Below are 19847 nucleotides of genomic sequence, written 5' to 3' on the forward strand. Positions count from 1 at the left end.
TCTTTTGTATTCAACTTTTCCCCTGGTTTCTCATTTCAAAAATGATATTCCGACTCTCGGATAATGATGATGATGGTAATGAAGATTCAGATGATGAGTTTGAGAATATGATTAAACTGATATCGAGCTCCTGTTGATACAATGAGGGTGAGTAGTAACTGGATAATGATGATATTTGGACGTAGGGATGAGGGATGAAAGGTAAAGACCGGATGCTGATGATTGATGATCTTCAAGTTTTTCCTCTCATTTTTTGTCTCCATGAATTCACATTAAATTATCAAGCATCACAATCACCAATCTCCTTCATGTGAATATTTTTTGCTTCAATTTTTCAGGAGGAAATTGAATTAAGATGAAATCAATGTGACACATTAATAATATAATAAAACTATTTTACGCCATTTGATTTAATTTGATTGTCTAAACAATTATCTTTCTTCATGTTAATATGATTTATTGGTCAAATATTCATAATCTAATTATAGAAACTTTTTCTCAATCGATTACTTGAGTCCAGAACTTTTTCAATTTATTCTATCATTATTATTATATTCATATGAGATTTTTTGATTGCATTTTTGATATTATTGTTTGTTACTTCAATTCAGTTTGTTCAATTGAATTGATTCTGGAAGGAAAAACAAAGGAAAACAATTGAAATCCATTTCAATATATTGCTTTTCACTGACTGCTGATGATAATCATGAAACTGTCAATCACTTTTACCGTTATTATTACAGTTGATAAGCATCAGATTTTTGGTGATAAACAAAAAACAGATTATATTTTATATTCAATATGAATCTGGACTATGAAAAGTTGAATCGATTTTATCATGAGCATATCTTAATATAACCATACACTTGTTTTGATAAAATCAATGAAAATGAAATGATATGGTGATGATGATGATGAGAAAGATGAGAAAGATGATAAATACAGTTACTTTCACTTTCTTTTTACATTATTTATCATCATCATGTGTATATTATTATTGGATCAAATGTTTTGCATCACGAAGATGATGAAACAGTTATCAGAATGGAGAGAGAAACTTAATACAAATTCAATAAATTGTTGTACTTTTAACCTGCCATTAGTTTAATTTGATTAGATGATTGATTGTTTAATATTGTAATCATGTAATCAAAATTATGGTTCGCGGTTTATTGAGATGTTTGAGACTTTAATTGTGTTTAATTGGTATGAGTTTGCACAGATATGTCACAATAATTAAATAAAAAATCGTTGAGAATGTTACATTGACAAATAAATAGATTGAAAATAATTGAGTTTTTGATTAATTGGATTGTAAAGGTGAAAATTGTAATTGTAATTACAATTGACTTGTTCTTTTGGAAACCTTATTATAAGATAATTAGAAAAGTAATAAATCCAGTTTGAGATAAACAACCGGATTAAGATTTTCTTGGATCATTTTATCGATGCTTTTCAATTTGTATGCTTTGGTCAAGGGTCGAGCTGATGTTCGGCTTATTTCATCGGCTAAATCATCGAGCGCAATTGAAGTTTGTCCAATGAGTACTAAGGAAAGAAATGAAAACAAGAAGAAGAAATAATCAAATTAAAAAGATGTAATTACGATTGGATGTAAATACTCACAATCAGGAGCGAAAGGATCTTCATCGAAACAACTGATTGAGAGACAAGTATTTCTTAATGGTTCTTTCAAGATGAATTGCATTGAGTAATTCCAATTGGCGGTGAAAAGTGTCAACTTGTTTCCGTGCGAATTGAACTTATCATTAGACATTGGAAAACATGATCGGGCCACTTTGGTTTCGGATATTTGTCGATGGGACGATTGGTCGGAAAATTTGTCACCAACACTGACCCGACAGTAACTGTTTAGGGTCTCGTTACGAGTGAACAATTGAACTGCTTCGAGGACAGTTACAAGTAGCCTTCCGATACCAGTTCCAGGAGAATCATCTGAAATTTAATATTGAAATGAGAGAAAACAATTAGTTAAACTATATTGTTTAAAGTTTTTATTCCAATTAATTTACTTGGACCGAAGTAACTTTTCCGTTGGCCAAGTTTCTCAATGTACTCATGTTTAGCTGAGTTTATGATTCTAATCCAATTGTTACGATCATTGTGAGATGTTGCTTTGAAAGTGTATGTGCGATCAGATGATTTAAGTTTCAAGATGAAAGTTAAACTTTCAGATGATGAGGATGCTGAAGATAAAGTAGATGAAGATGTGTTGGTGGCTGTAGATGAGGTTGCAAGAGAAAGTACTGGAAATGATGATGAAGATAAAACTATTGGCGATGAAGTTGAACGTAAACCATTGGGTGTCGAGGAAATGTCATCAACCAATTCCATGTCATTCAAAAGTATTGGCCTTTTGTACATTCGGTACGAGTTGGATAGTCCTTTGTCCGAAGCCCAGAGATTATTGAACCGAATCGATTGATTGACCGGGACAGTGAGTAATAAGAAATCATTGAAAAGAAAGGCGACCAGCTCTTTGCCGCTGTTCACCTTGATTAGATAGCCCGAATTAAGTATCAATCGAGGTCCCATGAATTTGGTCATTGAGTTAAAACGAATGATCTGATCGATGCCGTCACATTTGACGTGACCTTGAATCCAATCGAGTCGCTCCTCGTTCTCTTGAGATCTACATGCTTCGTTAACAGAGTCACATAAACTCTGAGCCAATTCGTAAGCTCGTTCACAAGATTCACGGTCAAGATGATCGGACGGAGTATTGGATAAAATTTTCTTTATCACCAAAGGATATTTAGTAATTCTTTGCATTGGTTTGAGTAGATAAGCACCTAATGGTAGGCCATTTGTTTTCTTGTTCATAGAACATTTTTTTGCCACTTCTCGAAAAGCTTCATCGGTTTCCGACATTTTCTGCAACAATTTAGCGGCTTTTAATTGGTGACTACAGAATCCGATGTAAATATCAACCATGCCAGGAATATGATTAACAATTATATCACCGATCATCTCAATGTTACCATCACAGTTTTGCAGATAATAAGCTCGGCGGTCAATCAGTGATTTCAGAAAGATTGAATTGTAATCAAGAAGAGATGACCAATTAAGGAAAATCTTATTCAACGATTCAGCAGGAATTACATTGGACCGTCGTAACGGCTTCTCGAAAACGTCGATAATAATTCTTAAATCATGAACATAAGCCTCTTCGGTTACAATTAATTCTTGAATTGGTTTTTGTCTCGCATCTTCTGTCGTTGTTGATTCGGTTCCATTGTTGATAAATAAATTGTTCAATTGATTGCCAATGTCTATTGGACTTTCATCTAATAAAGGTAAACAAAAACAAGAAGAAAAAAATAAGATAAAATCAATGGACAATTTTTAATTGTGAACAATTAAAAGCTTGATAATAAAAGGACAAAATTTGTATTCTTGTAAGATAAATCAAATTTGTTATTGCTCAAGATTTAGATTTAGATGTGAGTACATTGTAGTCGCGTTTCAATCCAGTAATTATTATTATTATTATCACAACAAAAGGTATTAATTAGTTAATTGTTTAGTTCAAATGGAATCGAGTGTGAATGAAGAAGCAGGAATGAGAAAACGAAACTTGATTAACTCTATTGATTTTCAAAAGAAATTAAGTGATGAAGTACTTGGTTTGTTGCTCATTTTTGTTTGCAGGTTAAATTGTTGTTGATGATGTTGATTAATTAGTTAATTGTTCCAGTATTATTTTGGACCATATCTTATATATTATGTTGACATTTTCTTGTATGAGTGATGATAATTGTTTTATGAACAATTAAACTAAACAGTGTCATGAAAACCTCTTTCTCTCATTCTTAATTACTTAAAGTCAAATTTAACATTGAAATTTGTTTTCTATTAATATTAATCATTGTGTGTATGTGTGTGTTAATTGTGATTGAGAGGATTCAGAGATTCACTTTACCACAGTTGCTTTTTTCATGATTGACTAAATTACGTTAATGTTTTTGGGAAGGTGAGTTGTTTTGATTGAGAGGTAAATTAAAAGTGATAGAAAACAAAAATAACAATTAAACATGAGGAAGGAGAGACCCACTGATCAACAATCAAACAATCAAATTAGTTAGAATCAGCAAAAAAAAAAAGGAGAAAAGGGAAAACAACTAATCATTAATTATAATTACTTTAAATAACAAGCCAGCACATTGAAGTGTTTCTGTTAATTGTAATTCCAGAGGTGTTTTTTTTTCGGATTATTTGTATGAGGGAGGGTAAATTGCGATTGAGAAATAAGGTGATTCTTTGGGTGTTACGGGAAACGAAAATTGTAGACGTACAAATGATATGAGACGAATTGAGAGAGAAAGAACAAGGTGAGCCTGAGGTGTAACAATTAGCGGGAAGGAGATGAGAAAATAAAAATATTTGGAAAGAGCAATAGAAATGGATAACAAAGGGTCAAATTTGGTCATAAGTAGGGGCAATGAGAAGAGCATTGAAATACCAGGGATAACTTTGAATGGAAGGGATAAAACAACTAAAGACATGGTGTAATTCAATCATTATTATCACCATTGATGGTAATTATGGAGATAAACATTTGGGGTAATTAACACTGGAGGAGGTTGATGATTGTGTTGAAATAAACGGCTAAATAAAATTAATCTCTATGGTTTGTTTTGTCACTAGAACAGAAAACAAAAATTACAAAGGATTGCATTTCCTTCATCTATGGCACATCACAAGTATTACAAGGTGAACTTAAAGTTAGAAGTAATTTAAAAGTTATATGCATTTTCTGTTGATAAACAAATAGTAATAATAGTTGAATTTTTGATGGAAATATTTCTAATAAATACTCAACTGACTTGAAGATACTTGTATATACTGATGACAGAAACAAAGTTACAAAAACTTAATGGCAAAGAAAAAGATTTTAGCTCAAGAGAAACGAAGACTAGAAGCGGTGGCAAACGGGCTTAAAGAGCAATAGGGAATAGGGAGAGTGGAAGGAGGCAGGGAAGAGAGAAGATGGTGATTTATGGTTGGATTGTGTGTTAAGTAAGGTATAACTTCCTGGTAAACTATTATTCAAAATTTGGCAAGAAAATCAAAACAACTTCTTGTCAATGGAAGCAAAACGAAATTCAAAACACAAGAAAAACTAAGATATGCAAGAGAAAGATAGAAAATGACAGATAGAGTGTGTGTGAGAGAGAGAGGGAGATAAATATGTATATATAAATGTATAGACAGAATTGGATTTGATAAATACAGGTGATGATCTAGTTTTCTTTTCCAGAGAGGATACAAGACACTCGCACACACATCACTTAACGATCAGCAAAAAAAAAGGGAATAAAAGATCTGGTAGTTGATTCATAAATCATCTTCATAATCATCATTGTTTTTGGGAGAGATGAAATTAAAAGTTGTGATAATTAATGGTTGTGTCCATATATTTTTTTCCAGCAAAGAAGTCAAAGATTATGGCCATGAATTGTGTGACTAGTGGGTCTCTCTCGTTCCCGTTAATTATTGCCTCTAGAGCCTCTATTGTGTGTCAATTTTCTTAATCGCTAAAGATCCTCCTAAAATATGGAGAAGGAAAAAATCCGCTTTAGAATATTAATCAACTTCTAGAAGAGCAGCAATTAATTGCAATTATTAAGGGGAAAGGTAGAGAGGTAATGACTATCTTAGCATTCAGTTTAAAGGGAACGACAAACAAATAAACAACAAAACAGAAACGAAAACGAAAACACTCAACTGTTGATGCTAAGATAGACAAATTAAGAAATAAAACTTAATTAAAAAGAGAAAACTAATTATTCTTGATCAACGAAAATCTATGGAAAACTAAAATGTAAACAAAGATGCCAATTGAATATTATTGAATAACATTTATCAACAATTAACTTACATCTACTAAAATTTGCATCAGCCAAGCTTTGAACATAATTGGATGGGAAAACTCCGATTGTATTGGTTGATTCTAATTGCCCTTTCCACCAAGTAGGATCGTCTTTAGAAAGTACTTTAATCACTTCGTTAGCTTGAAAACTAAGTTCATCATCTTGTTGAGCCGCGAACGGGTACAAAGATATGACTTTCTCTGAAGTTGATAATTCAAGGAGGGGAATCGGAAAGCATAAAATTAGGTTAAATGAATAAAATTATAAAATTAGGATTAAAATGAAACATGACAGGAATTGAGAACTTTAGACTAGAGATAGTGAAAGAAACCTTTAAATTCAATGAGATAGAAAGGAAGGTGAACAAACATGGTGAATTAAATGATTAGCTAAAGGTAATTAGTAGAGATAATTAGGATAATTTAAGGATGGGAATTTAAGACGTGAAAGTCGGACAGTTAGTAGAGTTTAGTAGAAGTAGGAAAAGCCATAATTTTAGCAGCTATAGATATTGTAACAGGGGGTAAATTAAATACCAATTGCTTCATTTTCAGCTCTATTAGGATCCGGTGTTGAACGAGCTGAACTTCCTCCAGAACCTGCACCAGAACCAGATAATGATTTGACATACGATGCAGGGAACCAGCCAACTTGACGTTTTTGACCTTTAACCTGAGTTTCTCCTTCCCACCAACCAGAAGTGTTCTTTTTACGAACTTGAATCAATTGATCCTTTTCTAAACTTAATTGCTCCGGACCAGTAGCTTTATAAGGAGCTATGACACGAACGATTTCCGGCTTTTTCAGTTTACCCTTCTGTAAATATGAGAGTAAAAAGAGACGATAAAAAGTAATGTTAATTTAAATGAAAAAACAAAAACTATCAATAAGAGGGAGTTAAACAAATTTTAACATGGTGAATAGTTACATTCAGATAAAATACAATCTAAATTAGTAAATAAAAACCAAACAATTAAATTAATGTTTATCATTAACGCCCTTCTGATATTTACAATAGCATAGAAAGGTTTCATTTAAGGCTGCATCCAACTATTAGATTATTTAGCTTGTTTAAATTAAATACTATTAACATCATTGGAAAGAGAAAAAGGCTTCTAAAAACAAATCATTCAAGTTTAAAAGGTAAATAAGAAAAATAAATGGCATTCAAATGGTTAGGTTAATTAGTTGAAAATTGAGCATAATCATGAAAGTTAATGATTAGAATTGACCTTTAGTCTGGGACTGTCCACTGAACGAGCTGGACTAGCCCCAAGATCAAACCGTGAAGGAGCATCTGAATCCTTCCTCTGAATTGTGGTAAGCAATTGAAGAAATTGAAAATTAAATGGTTAGTAAATCGAGAAGACGATGGAAAATTAATTAATCAATTGTTTTACCTCTAAACTCATGTTCTTTGTCATCGGTGGGGCGAGTTGAGGAGCAAATCCTGATGGTAAAGGCTGAAGAGAAGGAAATTAACGAGAGATTATTAAATTTCATCTATTGTGATTAGATTAACTTACCAATTCTTCAACCGTAGCTTCTCGGACATAATTAGAAGGAAATATTCCAATTCGATTAGGAATAATTTCTCCTGTCCACCAATCTCCTTCTTTTTTAACTACTTTGATTATCTCACCACCTTCGAATGCAAGATCACCAGGTTCTTGTGACTGGAACGGATACATTGCTACATGATAAATAGGCTCTAAATCGGTTTCCGATGCAACATTTCCTGTAATTGGTTTAACAAATGATTTAGGAAGCCAACCCCTTCTGTCAACAATTTCTCCTAATAACCAATCATCTTTATGCTGTTTAACACTGATTATATCTCCTTTGTTGATTGTCAAGTGATTAGGTTCTGTTGCAGACCATTGATACAACACAACGGCATTTACGGGGAAACTTCGTGCACTAATGTCAATGTAAGGTTCTGATGTGGTTGCGGTTGTGGTTGTAGTTGTGGTTGTGGTAATTTGTGGAGTCAGATCAGCAAAGCCTGTGGTTAAATCTGTCGGTTTTGTAGTATCAAATAAATTAGATTGATTTCCGAATCCATTATCAGTTGCCAGTTGAGAGGTTGGGAAATCATTAGACGTGGATACAAAACCAGATTCGAGAGGTTCAACATAAGCTTCAGGAAACCAACCAATTTTGCCATTTAATTCACCTTGAAGCCAACCTGGTGCCGCACTTGGATCTGGTCTAACAATGATTATGTCACCATCTTGAATTGTCAACTCATCTTGAGATCGAGCTTCGAAAGCAAAAACTACACGATATTTTGTACCACTGTCTGAGTTTGTAGTGGATGTTGTTGTTGCAGGGAAACTTGCAGAAAAGTCGGTCGGGAAAGCATCGAAATTAGAATTGGTATCGGTGGTTGGCCAAGCACTATCACTGACGCTATTCCAAGCGTCTCCTTGGTCATTCCAAGCATTTTCCAAAACTTTTCTTTCTGGAACACCTTTCGCAACAATTTCTTTCGCCGTCTCCAGTTTGCGATCATAACCTTCTTGTAAAATTTTCACTTTGCTTAATAACGCTTCAAATTTTTCCTTCAATTCCTTAAATTCAGCACTTTTATGCTGCATGTCCTGGATTTTGGCTTCTCTCTCCTTCTCACATTCTTCAATCTGTGTTTTAAGTTGACAAATCTTGATCTTCTTATTTTGTAGGGCAAACTGAGCAGAGTCAGTGATACCTGTGACATTGTTCATGGTTAAATCTTTCAACTGAGCAGAAAGAGTAATTTTATCTTGTTCAATCAAAAGTTGACGATCTTGTAAGGTTTTCATTTGTGCTTTAAGGAAATTAATCTCTTTCAATTTGACATCTCGTTCAGTCCTCATTTTGTCAATGTCAGATTTTGAATCGGTCACTTTTTTCCTTGTATCATTAACTTGCTCTTGCAGTTGGTTAAATTGATTACAAACTTGTTCATAATCTATCATCAAACTCTTCTTCTTATTCTTTAATTGGGCAGCAGTTTCTTGTTCTTGATTAAGCATCTCTTGTTTTCGTTGATTCTCCCATTCAATCATTCTCTGACGTTCCATTTCTCTTCTTGCCGCTTCTCTTAGTTCCAATTGTTTACGACGCTCTTCCTCCTTTGCAGCTTCCACTTCTCTTTGTTTTTGCAGTTGTCTTTCCATCTCTAACTGTTTCCGTTTCTCTTGTTCCAAACGAATTTTTTCCCTTTTCTCAAACTCTTCTCTCTCTTTACGTTCTCTCTCCTCTTGTTGTCTCCTTTGCTGTTCCAATAACATTTGACGACGTCTGTCTAACTCGGCTTGCCCTTTTTCAAAATTCTCTCTTCTTTTATCTTCAAAAGTAGTAATGCTACCCTTTCGACTATTGGGAGCAGAACTCTCCTCGTCGAGAGCTCCAATTAAATCAACCGACGTAGCAGGTCCAACAGCAGCAAGTGTTGATTGTGACCCACTAGATGATCGCCTTCGTAAACTGGGTGGGATCAACTCTGGAGGTAGTACATTAGGCAATGGGGTACCGGCTTTAACCATATCAATAAGATGCGTCGCCAGGACAAATTCATCACATGTTAATCTACCATCAACATCAACATCCGCTAAGGCCCAAATATTAGCTAACATTGCTTGCGGAAGACCTGATTGAAGAAGGATATTTCTAGCTTGGGCTCCCGTAAGGTAGCCTGTTCTAGTACGATCATGATAGTTAAATAATTGGGTATACTTCAATTTTGAAGGTTGTGGAATGGCCCATTCGGTAAGCACTGGAGTAGTAACAGCACTGGGTTTCCTTTGACTTGGGGGAACAAGATCAGGAGGTAATGTAATAGGCAACTGTTCACCCCGCTGAACACATTCTATTAGATGATTTGCAAGGATAAATTCTTCAAGAGTAAGACGTCCATCAACATCTACATCAGCTAAACCCCAAATATTAGCTAATAACTGCTGAGATAGACCAGATTGAAGTAAAATATCTCTCGCTTGAGCACCGGAGATAAAACCAGTTCGTCCTGTGTCAGTTTTATTAAATAGTTGTGTATATTTTGCACGAGTTGGTAAAGGGATTGACCAATCGATGATCATACTAAATGAGATAACAATTGTTAGGATAACAGAATAAAGTAAAGAAAAGGTTCAAATGAAAGAAAAGGTTCACCAATAAAAGGAATTAACCTAATTGATGATAAATCAACTGGGATAATGGTTAATAATCAAACTGAACAACAATCAATCAATGATGATTCATCACGATGAGAACATAAAGAGAGACAGAAAAAGAAAGAGACAAATTTACTTCTTTAATTTTGTTCTCTTTTACTTCTTTCAAAAAAAGCGCCAAATTGAAAAAGAAAATTAAGTTTACAGTTAAATGGAAAATTTAATTTCTCTTCTTTGATTACGATTAATGGAATGAAAATTATTCTTTTCATGTGAAATTACAATTTGGTAAAGCTCATCAGTTTCATTGATTAGGAATTCATGGGAAATAATTGATACATTTGATTTTGGATAAGAAAAGCTCATTGAACCATTTTAGCTTTGATTTGGTTAATTGGATTGATGATTAGTTGAATTTTTCAATTTTCATTGTTGATTTGATTGGGTGAGTATATTTGGGAATTTGATTGTTTCATTTAAACGTAGGTTCGAATGTAAGTTTGACTTGTGGCAAAAGGATTGTCACCTTTGGTCATCCATTCATGGATCATTTTTAAACGCTCATCGGGATGCTTTTTGATTGCTTTCGATTGATTTGATTTTCATTTTCTGATCGACCTTTTTTTTCAATTTTAATTGTCTTGAAGAGACGATTTTCCCAATTCATGGATTTCCGATGAGCTTTGAAAAAAGGGTTTGAATGAATGGTCGCAACTCCGTCCAAGGTAAACGAAGGCTTTTCCATCAAAACATGACGAACAACAATCGGCTGATTTTGCTTTTGTTTGGCGTAAATTTTTTTAATCACTTGGGCTTTAATTACATCCTGGCTTCGAGAAACAACTTCTTTATCATTCGCTTTGAAAATTGATTGTCCATTTGATTCCAATTCGGTTTTTTCGTCCATTTTCTGTAAACAAAAATCAAAACAAAATGAAACGAAAACAAAACAAATCAGATGAGCAAAAAGTGATAACAAAACAAAACAATTAGCAGACAATTAACACAAACAACTTAAAGAGTGATTGTCGGTGACAGTCAAACATCAACAATCGAATGTTTAAAGTTAAATTGTTTCATGTTAACCAATTAACGAAATTGTTTCGATTACTATTTGAAGAAAAAGCTTCTCACCTTTTGAATGTAGTTAATCACTTTCTCTTTATCTTGATCATTTTCCTTTTCCATTGCTTTCATTGCTCTTCGTCCTCCTCCCATGAAGTTCATGTTGATACAATTAACGAATAAATTGAAACTATTAACAATTAAAAGTAGAATTTAAAAATATTGTTGACAATTAAAATGTAAACAAAACAGAAACAAGTGATTGGGACAAAACGAAGATTAAAATTAAAAAGAAAAAGCTTCTTCTTTTCCTTTTAAATGTTCACCTTAATCAGGTTAGAAAAAGCTAATTGTCGTTATTGTTGATTGAAAATGAAAGAAGCTTTAATTGTGTTCGGTAATTTGTTCCAACAATCAAGTTGGTTAATAAACATAATTTTCGTTTGTTTTTGTTTTATGGCAAAAGTGCAATTTCTGTGCAATTGATTAAAAGTGTCAACATGATACAGTTAATTGTCTGGATATAATTTCAATCAACAAGGATTAATAATAATATAATTATTGGCTTGACTTTTGTTAAAAATAATAAATTGTTGTAACTTTTTGTGGTAAATTTAGGATTTGGCAATTAGGTAAATGATGTCAAAGTGTTCAGATGAGATCAGCAATTTAATTGAAGGCATCAAATTGTGAATGAAACGGTGATTGTCCAGTTGATTGTCCGAAATCAGTTCCCTGTCTTGATGATGAGCTCATTCTTGCAATTGATGCTAAGGTTGCATAAGGATCCACTGGTTTCGGCATTTCGACCTGAATTGTTTCAAGAAAATAATTAATTTGGGATAAATTATTCAATCATATTAGTGAAAAATTAATTCATCTTATCTGAATTATACTCGGATGATCAAGATGATTAAGTTGGTGGTGAGTGAAGCAGATGATTAGTTGAACACGTTTGATTAACAGCAATTGATCAACAATGGAGGCGTAAAAGCATTTGTTAGATGATTATAATTAAATAGGGACAATTAAGGTGGTTAAGCAAAGGTTTTTGTTTAGCGAGTAAGCAATTGTAATTAGTTTATTAGTATTGATGGTGGTGGTTGATTGCAGACAATTAAGAGAAAGTATTAGAAGGGAAAATAGAAATGAAATAAAGCAACAGTAATAATCAATTAATTAGAATAGACTAAAGTTGTACAATCACTAACAGAAAGATTTAAATTATGGAGGTGATTAGGATTAACTATTTCAATTGGGACATTTTGAGGTAAAATTAAATCACAAAGAATTAGTTTCACTCGATACACAATCGGTTGATATACTAATTACAATAAACAAAAAGGTCGCAAATTGATGTTTACAATTTGACATTTCAAGTTGAATTTTTTGTTTGTTTCTCTCCTCGAATTAAGTAAATGACTCAATTAACCGAAGCAATTAGATCAATGTAATATTTTTACCGCTTCAGTTACTAGATGATTTACTGTACCTGATCAAAATTAGCAAAATCAGCGAAATTATTAGAGCCAAAAGCGTCAAAATTACTGGTTGACGAGGAATTGGTTGTATCGGCATTGGATGCGAATGGGTCATCAACCGCCGAGCCCCAAGGGTCACCTGATTTCTTGAAGGGATCGGCTGCAAGGTCAATCAATCCCGATGGTGGTGCGGGTCTTGGAGGTGGTGCTTTATTTCCGGGTTTAGGTGGCGCAGGTCTTGGTGGTGGTGCTTTGCTTTTCTTTGGTGGTAATTCGGGTGCAGGACTTTCAGATCGTGAGGTTGGTGCATGGATGCTAGAAAATGGATCAGCTCCGAAAGGATCAGTCACCGAAATCTGTTACAGGGAGAAAATTAAAATGAAAACATTAATTGTGTTGGAATTAAAATGGAAATCAAATTGGTTCATTTGTGTTGTACATACATTGCGATTGTTGAAAGATGAATTGTTGAAAGCGGAATCAAAAGCTGAGGATTTTATCCCGGAAGCATCAAGAGGTGAAGTAAAATTGTCGTTTGCAAAGAAATTGTCACTTGCTAAATTATCCTTTTTGAATGGATCATCTAAAATAGAAATCAAGAGAAATGATTGTGAGAAATTAATTCTACCCAGAGATTAGAGTCTTAACTTTACCATCGTTAAAAGGATCTTCTCCTGCGAATGGGTCAGTTTGAAATTCGTTTCCAAGTGACATGAAACCGGCATCTTTGTCCATGAATGATCCCGACTCAAAGTCATCTTTGTTTTCAGAAAATTCTGAGATAATTTCATTCGGTGTTATTGGTCTCCAATGATACCATTCAACTTGTCGATATCCTTGGCATTTATGGAGGATTCTAATTCGCTATTACCATTCTCCAGGCGTTTTTCGTACTCTTCAAGATGAACAAGTTTCACTTTATACTGACTAATTTGTAGTTGATTGTTGGTTAAATTTCCAGATAAAGAATCAACTGTCTTTTTTGCTTCGGTTAATTTGCTTTGTAATTGCTGTTCTTCTGATCTGAGTTCATCCAATTCACGTTTTTTGGTGCTAAGTTCAGTTTCCTGAACCTCTATTTTATCCTTCAGCTCATCAATTTGGGTTCTAAGACATTCAACCTAAAGGTCAAATTGGATTAAATCAATTGAAATCGAAATTGATAAATCAAAATTGTTTGTCCCAAGTTCAAAGGATAAATTAAAGTGAAAAAGACAAACCTGGTTACTCATATCATCCAACCTTTTCTTGGCCTCCAATTTTTGATTCTCTAATTGTTTGATCATTTGGTAAAGTGTTTCCAATTCATTTTGCAGAATTTTAATCTCACTCTGCTTTAAACGAATATTAATTTCCAATTGATTAACTGAGATTTCCTCAGGAACCGTTGGATTGGAAATCGCATACATGGTAACCTATTGATAGACAACAAATGTAAACAAACAATCTGAGAGTAACAATTGTCGCTACTCTGTGGGGACAAAGAGAAGAGACAAAATTTAAGGTTAGTTAACATTTTCGATTAAACAATCAACATATTGAGAGCAATCAACTTACCTAAAACAATGTGAACAAATTAGTTAATCACCTTAATCAATTTGGTCTTCGATTGACAATCACAACTCAATTTCCAGATCTCAAATGAACAAAATGAGCCTTGGTTACCATGCGAAACCATAACTATCCAAGTAAGCGGCAATTTCCAATTAATTATTTTCTGAAAGGAAAAAAATAAAACCAACTGATCAATTGTTAATCATTCGATCAATTTAAAGTACAATTAACTATTCAAGATTGAATTATCATGGTGATGATTGAAATACTTCTGGTAATCTCAATGATTTTACCAATTGGAAAAAGTAACTTCATTAATGTCCATAGGTAATGATTTTGATTTTGGTTGGAAAATGAGTTTACTAATTTCACAATTTACTTAATTAGTCTTGCTAATTTAGAGGAAATTAGAGAAAATATACAAAATTCTACGATTGCAGGTTGTCACATGTCAAAAGATTCCATCGGCGAAGGTCAATATTCTCGAGAAAATTATCATATCGGCATAGCGAACGAAGGAGATACAATTACACTCATTTGTCCGACTCTTTGGTAATCGATTGTCAACAATTTAGAAATTGTTTTAACTCCATCGTCTAAATTAACTCTTTGATTTTCAGTCCTCGATTGGATCGAAAGGGTCGAGTAACCGAAACATATTTGAGGAACCATTGGAGGTTTAATCCAAAAGGAACTGGACTCATTAGACAGATCGATTTTTCCGACGGTCGTTATCACATCGATAACCATTTGAATTTTATTATTCTCGAAGGGTCAGTTAACGACACTGGAACTTATTATTGTTTCCGTCCAAAGAAGTCCGAGTCCGAGTTAATTGCAGCGTTTGCAATCACGATTGTCAAGAATCAACAGCGACAGATTTCAATTGCGAAAATGGGATTTGAAAATGAAGGTAACACAAGTTAATTTTGTTCGTCAACAATTAAAACTACAAATTCAATTTGTCAGAAATTAACCAAAATCATTTTCGATTTGGTGGCGAAAAACTGATTGGAGTCTTTGTGATCGATGTGGTTCCGTTGGACTGTCCAAACAAATTGGATTCTGTCATATTAAGGTTAATATTTTAACTTAATTGTTCTATGATAATCAACTGATTGCTGATCATTTATTATTTCTATCCAAAGCCCGTTGATATTCCTGATTTGATCAAAAACCCCATTTTGCAATTCTTATTTTATCAAAATGGTTCGATCCCGTGTCGATCTTTTTTAGTACCAACTTTTATCTCGGATGTTGTTAAGAAATTTGGAGATAAGATCATTTATCGTTTGTGTTCAACTAATTGTTCGCAAGGAATTGAACTGATCAAGGATCATTCGAGTGGAAAAGTTATCGATTTCATCGATAAGTCGATCGACATTTACTCTGTTAATCAACCTTTACCTTCGTTCTCTGAAACTTTACCACATAAGGCCATCAATCGAAATGCGGGCTCGTCGATATTGATGGTTTGTCCAGGGTAAGAACCATTTCAATCCATTAATCAATCTAATTGGTGAATTTACAATCAATAGACGGCGAGGAAATCAACCAATCCAATGGTTTAACAATTCGCGTTTTCTAAGTCCCATTCGAGTCAATGAACGGACTTTAGGCCGAGTTAAGGTTGACTTTCATTATCGTCTTCATATTAGGAGACTTGAAACTTACGATTCTCAAGTTTACAGGTAGATTAATTATTCTAATTCAATTTCGATGAACAATTTCATTTGCTAATTACTTTTTCTTCATTAGCTGTCGAAGTCATGGAAAAAAAATTGGAACAGTTTTTTTAAATGTCGTTCTTGTTGAACTTAACGTCATTTCTCCGAAAATATACAAATATATTCAGTTTTATGTGCTAGCAATTGGAATTTTCCTAATTGCAAGTTCCATTTATAAAAATCGATTCAGAAAATTCTGATTCCAAAAAAACGATTAGAATTTTTTTCTTCTTAGTTGTTTCATTCGACAACAGATGTCGCTTTTTTCTCTCCAAAACGTGAATGGAAAGTAACACATGTTTGGATTGAATTGTTTTCTCATTAATGATTTAACTTGATTCTTAATTGTTGTGAATAGTATTTTGTAATTTTTACAATTATTCGTCTTCTTTTGATGATGTTCAACGCCCGGAAACTGGTCACCTCTTTTCGTCTCGGATTGTCACCGTCGTGTCGATCTTTCTATGGACCAACTAATGTTTGCAGTTCAAAAATACCAAAAAAATTAAATGTCCACAAATCCGACTTAATTGTTACTAGAGGAGCATCTCTTTCAGCAGCAAATTACGAATATTCATCTTCCCAACCATCATCATCAGCCTCATCTTCTTCAAACCTAAATTCCATCCAAAATGGACGAGATCGTACATACCAAATGATAGAAGCAAATATCATTTCTGATCGTAAGATTTCACTAAATAAACTGACGAGATTCATTGATGAGCTGAAATCTTCCCGATCAATCAAAAGTTCAGAGAGTTTACTGGCAATCAGATGCTGTGGAAGTTACCTTTTGGAATCCACAAAGGAAGATAGGAATCGATTAATTGACACAGTTTGGAGTTTGTTGGAATCCAAATCAGCTCCATTGGACATAAGTCACTACAATGCTCTGCTCAATGTTTATATCGACAATGAATATTCAATAGATCCATCTAAATTTTTAGAGCTAATGTCACAAAGAGGAATCAAACCGAATCGAGTTACCTATCATCGTTTACTTCATCTCTATTGTCAAGTTGGTAATCTTGAAGGAGCTCAAAAGGTTCTACTTGAAATGAAGTCTAATGATTTACCGGTTCATGAAGGTGTTTTCAATTCTTTGATTTATGGTAACATGAAATCGGGTGACATTGAAGCCGGTGAAAGTGTCTTGGAGATAATGAGAAGCAATCAAATTGATCCAACAGCTGAGACATATGCAACTTTAATTAAATCGTATGCTCTTCATTTGGATAAGCCTGGTATTCAAGAAAAGATTCAAAATATTATTCAAATGGTGAAAAACTATGAAATCAGTTTCACTTTTGACCAGTTTATCAATACTATTGAAGCAATTGCTGATAGTGATGATAAAAGCCCCCTAATTGATGATTTGATTGAACTTTTACCTAAACAAGCAGGATATAACTCAGCTCTATCCAAATTGGTCATTAAATCTGCTTACAAACGTAAAATTGATTTAGGATTGAAACTAGTCTCTAAAATGTCCAGAGCTGGTGATAATTTCAATAGTATGGGAGGATTTTTCATCTATCACCTTGTCAAAAGTGGAACCGATTATGATGAAGTGATACGAGCTTGTGAAGCTCTCGAAACCAGTGGTGCCAACGAATGGACCTATTGGAGATCAACCGAAGCTGCTCTCTATAATCTAGAAGATATTGAATTGGTTCGCAAATATTTGAAAAACTTTCAAGATCGAACTGGATTGACTCGACCTCATTTCATTTGGCCATTGATTTGCCGAATGAAAACCAACGATGATATGCTGAAAATCTTGAAAGAAGAGCTTTTACCTTTTCAACAAGCCTTCGGAATCCAAGCGATGCTGGAAACTTTTAAATATTATGTTTGGCCTCGAATCAAGACTGACCAACATGATTTTATTTCAAAATGTGTCAAGATGGGTTTCGATTCAAAGCTTTTACTAGCAACCTTAGCCGATAGTGTTCAAAATGAAGGAAATTTTATCAATTTCACCGATGTCCTTAACAAGAAATCACTTCCTCGAAATATAAGTGACCAAGATGTGGCTCGATTCCTTCAAAATATTGTAGCCATCGTCTCTAATGGATCTCTTGCCAAAGAAATGTTAAAATTTATCTTAAAGGAAACACAATTACCAGTAACTAACAGAATACTTCTTCCTGTATACACAAAAATCATCCAAAACAGTGATAAAGACACAGCACTACAGGAATGGCTTGATTGTGTCAAGATTTACGATCAAATTCCTTGTAAATCAATCATGTTACAGAAGTTAATCGAAGCTGAAGATACTGAAAATCTACAAAAAGTCACTGATATTTGTATGAGCCGAATTGGTGAAAAAGAAACACTGATTAACCTAATTCTTGCCTTCATTCGAGCCAAGAAAGACAAACAGGCATTGAAGATTCTTACCAGGCCAAATTTTCAACGCTATGAGATGGGAAGTCAACGAATCATTTCTATACTTTCAAGACAAAATGAGATCGATTCCCTCGAAAGGTTCATTGGTATAACCAAAGATATTCCTGGAGTTGATAGAGAAAAATTGTATTACACTCTTTTAGATTCATTTATACAGAATGATAAGCCACACAAAGCTCTCGAACTTTGGACACAAATGCAAGAAGAAAATCTTATCCCATCGCCTCGAATTATGAGTCGACTTTCCCGTTTTTTGAAGGATAAAAATATGGAAGTTCCTTTCAAGTACCAAGATGAAATCAAAGAAGGAGAAGAAATTGTCGCCAGTGAAGATGCGAAATTTGTTCGAGATCAATTTCATGGTTTAATTCGAAGTGGACAATTTGACAAAGCATTTTCTCTTAAAAATCGATTCAAATCAAGCACTTCATCTCCATTGACACTGGGAGATGAGTGTCTGTTAATTGATCGATTTATTCGTTCTAATCAGATTGACAAAGCCCTAAGACTAACGAAAAATGTGATGGCTGGAGGTCGATTTCCAGCTCCTCGAGTATACAAAGCACTTCTTGAGAAAATGGCCCAAGACGGACTTTTCCGTGAAATCGGTGAAATGATTGACTCCCTGCCAATCCCATTAAAAGAGACTTCCTGGTTCTCTGACACCGTTATTTTGGCCTACTCGCATTCAAAAAGTCCCGACATTAGTTCACTACTGAAACTATTACCTTCTCTTAAACCTTTTCCTTTCGCTAGTATTTTGGAGCTTCTCGACGCTTTCCCTAAATTCGAGAATCAAATTTTCGACACTTTAGAAGAATTATCAGCAGCCCGTGGAACCAACAGTCCTCGAAACATAATCTGGCTTCGATTGATGAAAACAAATCGATTCGATGAGGCAAAGAAACTTTTCCATTCTATACCCGATTTTAAAGATACCCTCGTCTTCAAAACTTTACTCTTTGATATCAAAAGAAATAAGAATCTAATGTTAGGATATAATTTGATCGACCAATTAAACAAAACTGATCTTAATGCCAAAGCGAAAGGTGCCGTTTACGATGCAATGATTTACGCTCTCCTGGAACGGAATATGGTTAAAGAAGCCCAACAATTACTATTAGATGGATTAGAAGTTAATAAAGATAAAGAGAATCAATTAACTTTATCTGATCTAAATTACGATATTATAGTTCGACTTTACCATTCAGTGAGAAACAATATTGGCGAAAATCCCAAATTTGAACTGCCCGAGAAGACAACAAATCTCCGACCATCAACATCATCCAATAGAGAAGATAATCAATCAATTGGAAATCTCTAAATTACAATATCCTCTCAAATCCTCTTTTTTGATAGTAATAGTTTATTAGCTTACAAATCAATTTAAATCTAATTAGTTAGATTAATTGTAAGGATAACAACTTTTTTTGTCATAAAAATGTATCAAAGTTAATATTATATTAAAGTTAATGATTGTCAACCTAATCAGCTCATTTCGATTGATTGTCAAATACAATTTGTGATTTCTAATAGTCAAAAAGTTGATTGGTC

General features: G+C 33.8%; 5 protein-coding genes across 8 annotated transcripts; 2 read left to right on the forward strand and 3 right to left on the reverse strand.

Annotated features, from left to right (window-relative positions):
- Positions 1–1155: 1155 nt before the first annotated feature.
- LOC128397945 (intersectin-1-like) lies at positions 1156–10155 on the reverse strand. 3 transcript variants are annotated; one of them, XM_053358738.1, is made up of 8 exons: positions 7421–10154; positions 7295–7357; positions 7127–7204; positions 6431–6710; positions 5903–6094; positions 2034–3308; positions 1627–1956; positions 1156–1548 (listed from the first exon to the last, which is right to left on the reverse strand). In XM_053358738.1, exons 1-8 carry the CDS (start codon positions 9974–9976, stop codon positions 1382–1384), a joined length of 4941 nt encoding a protein of 1646 aa, XP_053214713.1. In that variant the 5' UTR covers positions 9977–10154; the 3' UTR covers positions 1156–1381. The 3 variants fall into 3 exon arrangements, with proteins under 3 accessions (XP_053214713.1, XP_053214716.1, XP_053214714.1); XM_053358741.1 differs by lacking the exon at positions 5903–6094 and having other exon boundaries at positions 7421–10155; XM_053358739.1 differs by lacking the exon at positions 7127–7204 and having other exon boundaries at positions 7421–10153.
- A 232-nt stretch (positions 10156–10387) lies between these two features.
- Positions 10388–11568, reverse strand: LOC128397946 (uncharacterized). 2 transcript variants are annotated; one of them, XM_053358743.1, is made up of 3 exons: positions 11443–11568; positions 11186–11306; positions 10388–10961 (listed from the first exon to the last, which is right to left on the reverse strand). In XM_053358743.1, the coding sequence occupies exons 2-3, from the start codon at positions 11276–11278 to the stop codon at positions 10605–10607; spliced, it is 450 nt and encodes a 149-aa protein (XP_053214718.1). In that variant the 5' UTR covers positions 11279–11306; positions 11443–11568; the 3' UTR covers positions 10388–10604. The 2 variants fall into 2 exon arrangements, with proteins under 2 accessions (XP_053214718.1, XP_053214717.1); XM_053358742.1 differs by lacking the exon at positions 11443–11568 and having other exon boundaries at positions 11186–11319.
- Positions 11473–14312, reverse strand: LOC128397947 (epidermal growth factor receptor substrate 15-like 1). The gene is given in 7 exon segments (XM_053358744.1): positions 11473–11926; positions 12609–12953; positions 13041–13180; positions 13251–13391; positions 13394–13718; positions 13818–14068; positions 14155–14312. Coding segments are annotated over 6 exon segments (1281 nt in total). The 5' UTR covers positions 14007–14068; positions 14155–14312; the 3' UTR covers positions 11473–11785.
- A 287-nt stretch (positions 14313–14599) lies between these two features.
- LOC128397907 (Ig-like V-type domain-containing protein FAM187A) lies at positions 14600–16087 on the forward strand. Its single transcript, XM_053358681.1, has 6 exons — positions 14600–14703; positions 14772–15064; positions 15132–15229; positions 15300–15634; positions 15690–15842; positions 15910–16087. The coding sequence occupies exons 1-6, from the start codon at positions 14600–14602 to the stop codon at positions 16076–16078; spliced, it is 1152 nt and encodes a 383-aa protein (XP_053214656.1). The 3' UTR covers positions 16079–16087.
- Positions 16088–16145: 58 nt separating this feature from the next.
- Positions 16146–19781, forward strand: LOC128397722 (leucine-rich PPR motif-containing protein, mitochondrial-like). The gene has a single exon (XM_053358468.1). It carries the CDS (start codon positions 16273–16275, stop codon positions 19615–19617), a length of 3345 nt encoding a protein of 1114 aa, XP_053214443.1. The 5' UTR covers positions 16146–16272; the 3' UTR covers positions 19618–19781.
- The last annotated feature ends 66 nt before the right edge of the window (positions 19782–19847 follow it).

Source organism: Panonychus citri, unplaced genomic scaffold (assembly GCF_014898815.1).
Source record: "Panonychus citri isolate SS breed McGregor unplaced genomic scaffold, ASM1489881v1 Contig00040, whole genome shotgun sequence".
Lineage (NCBI taxonomy): Eukaryota > Metazoa > Arthropoda > Arachnida > Trombidiformes > Tetranychidae > Panonychus > Panonychus citri.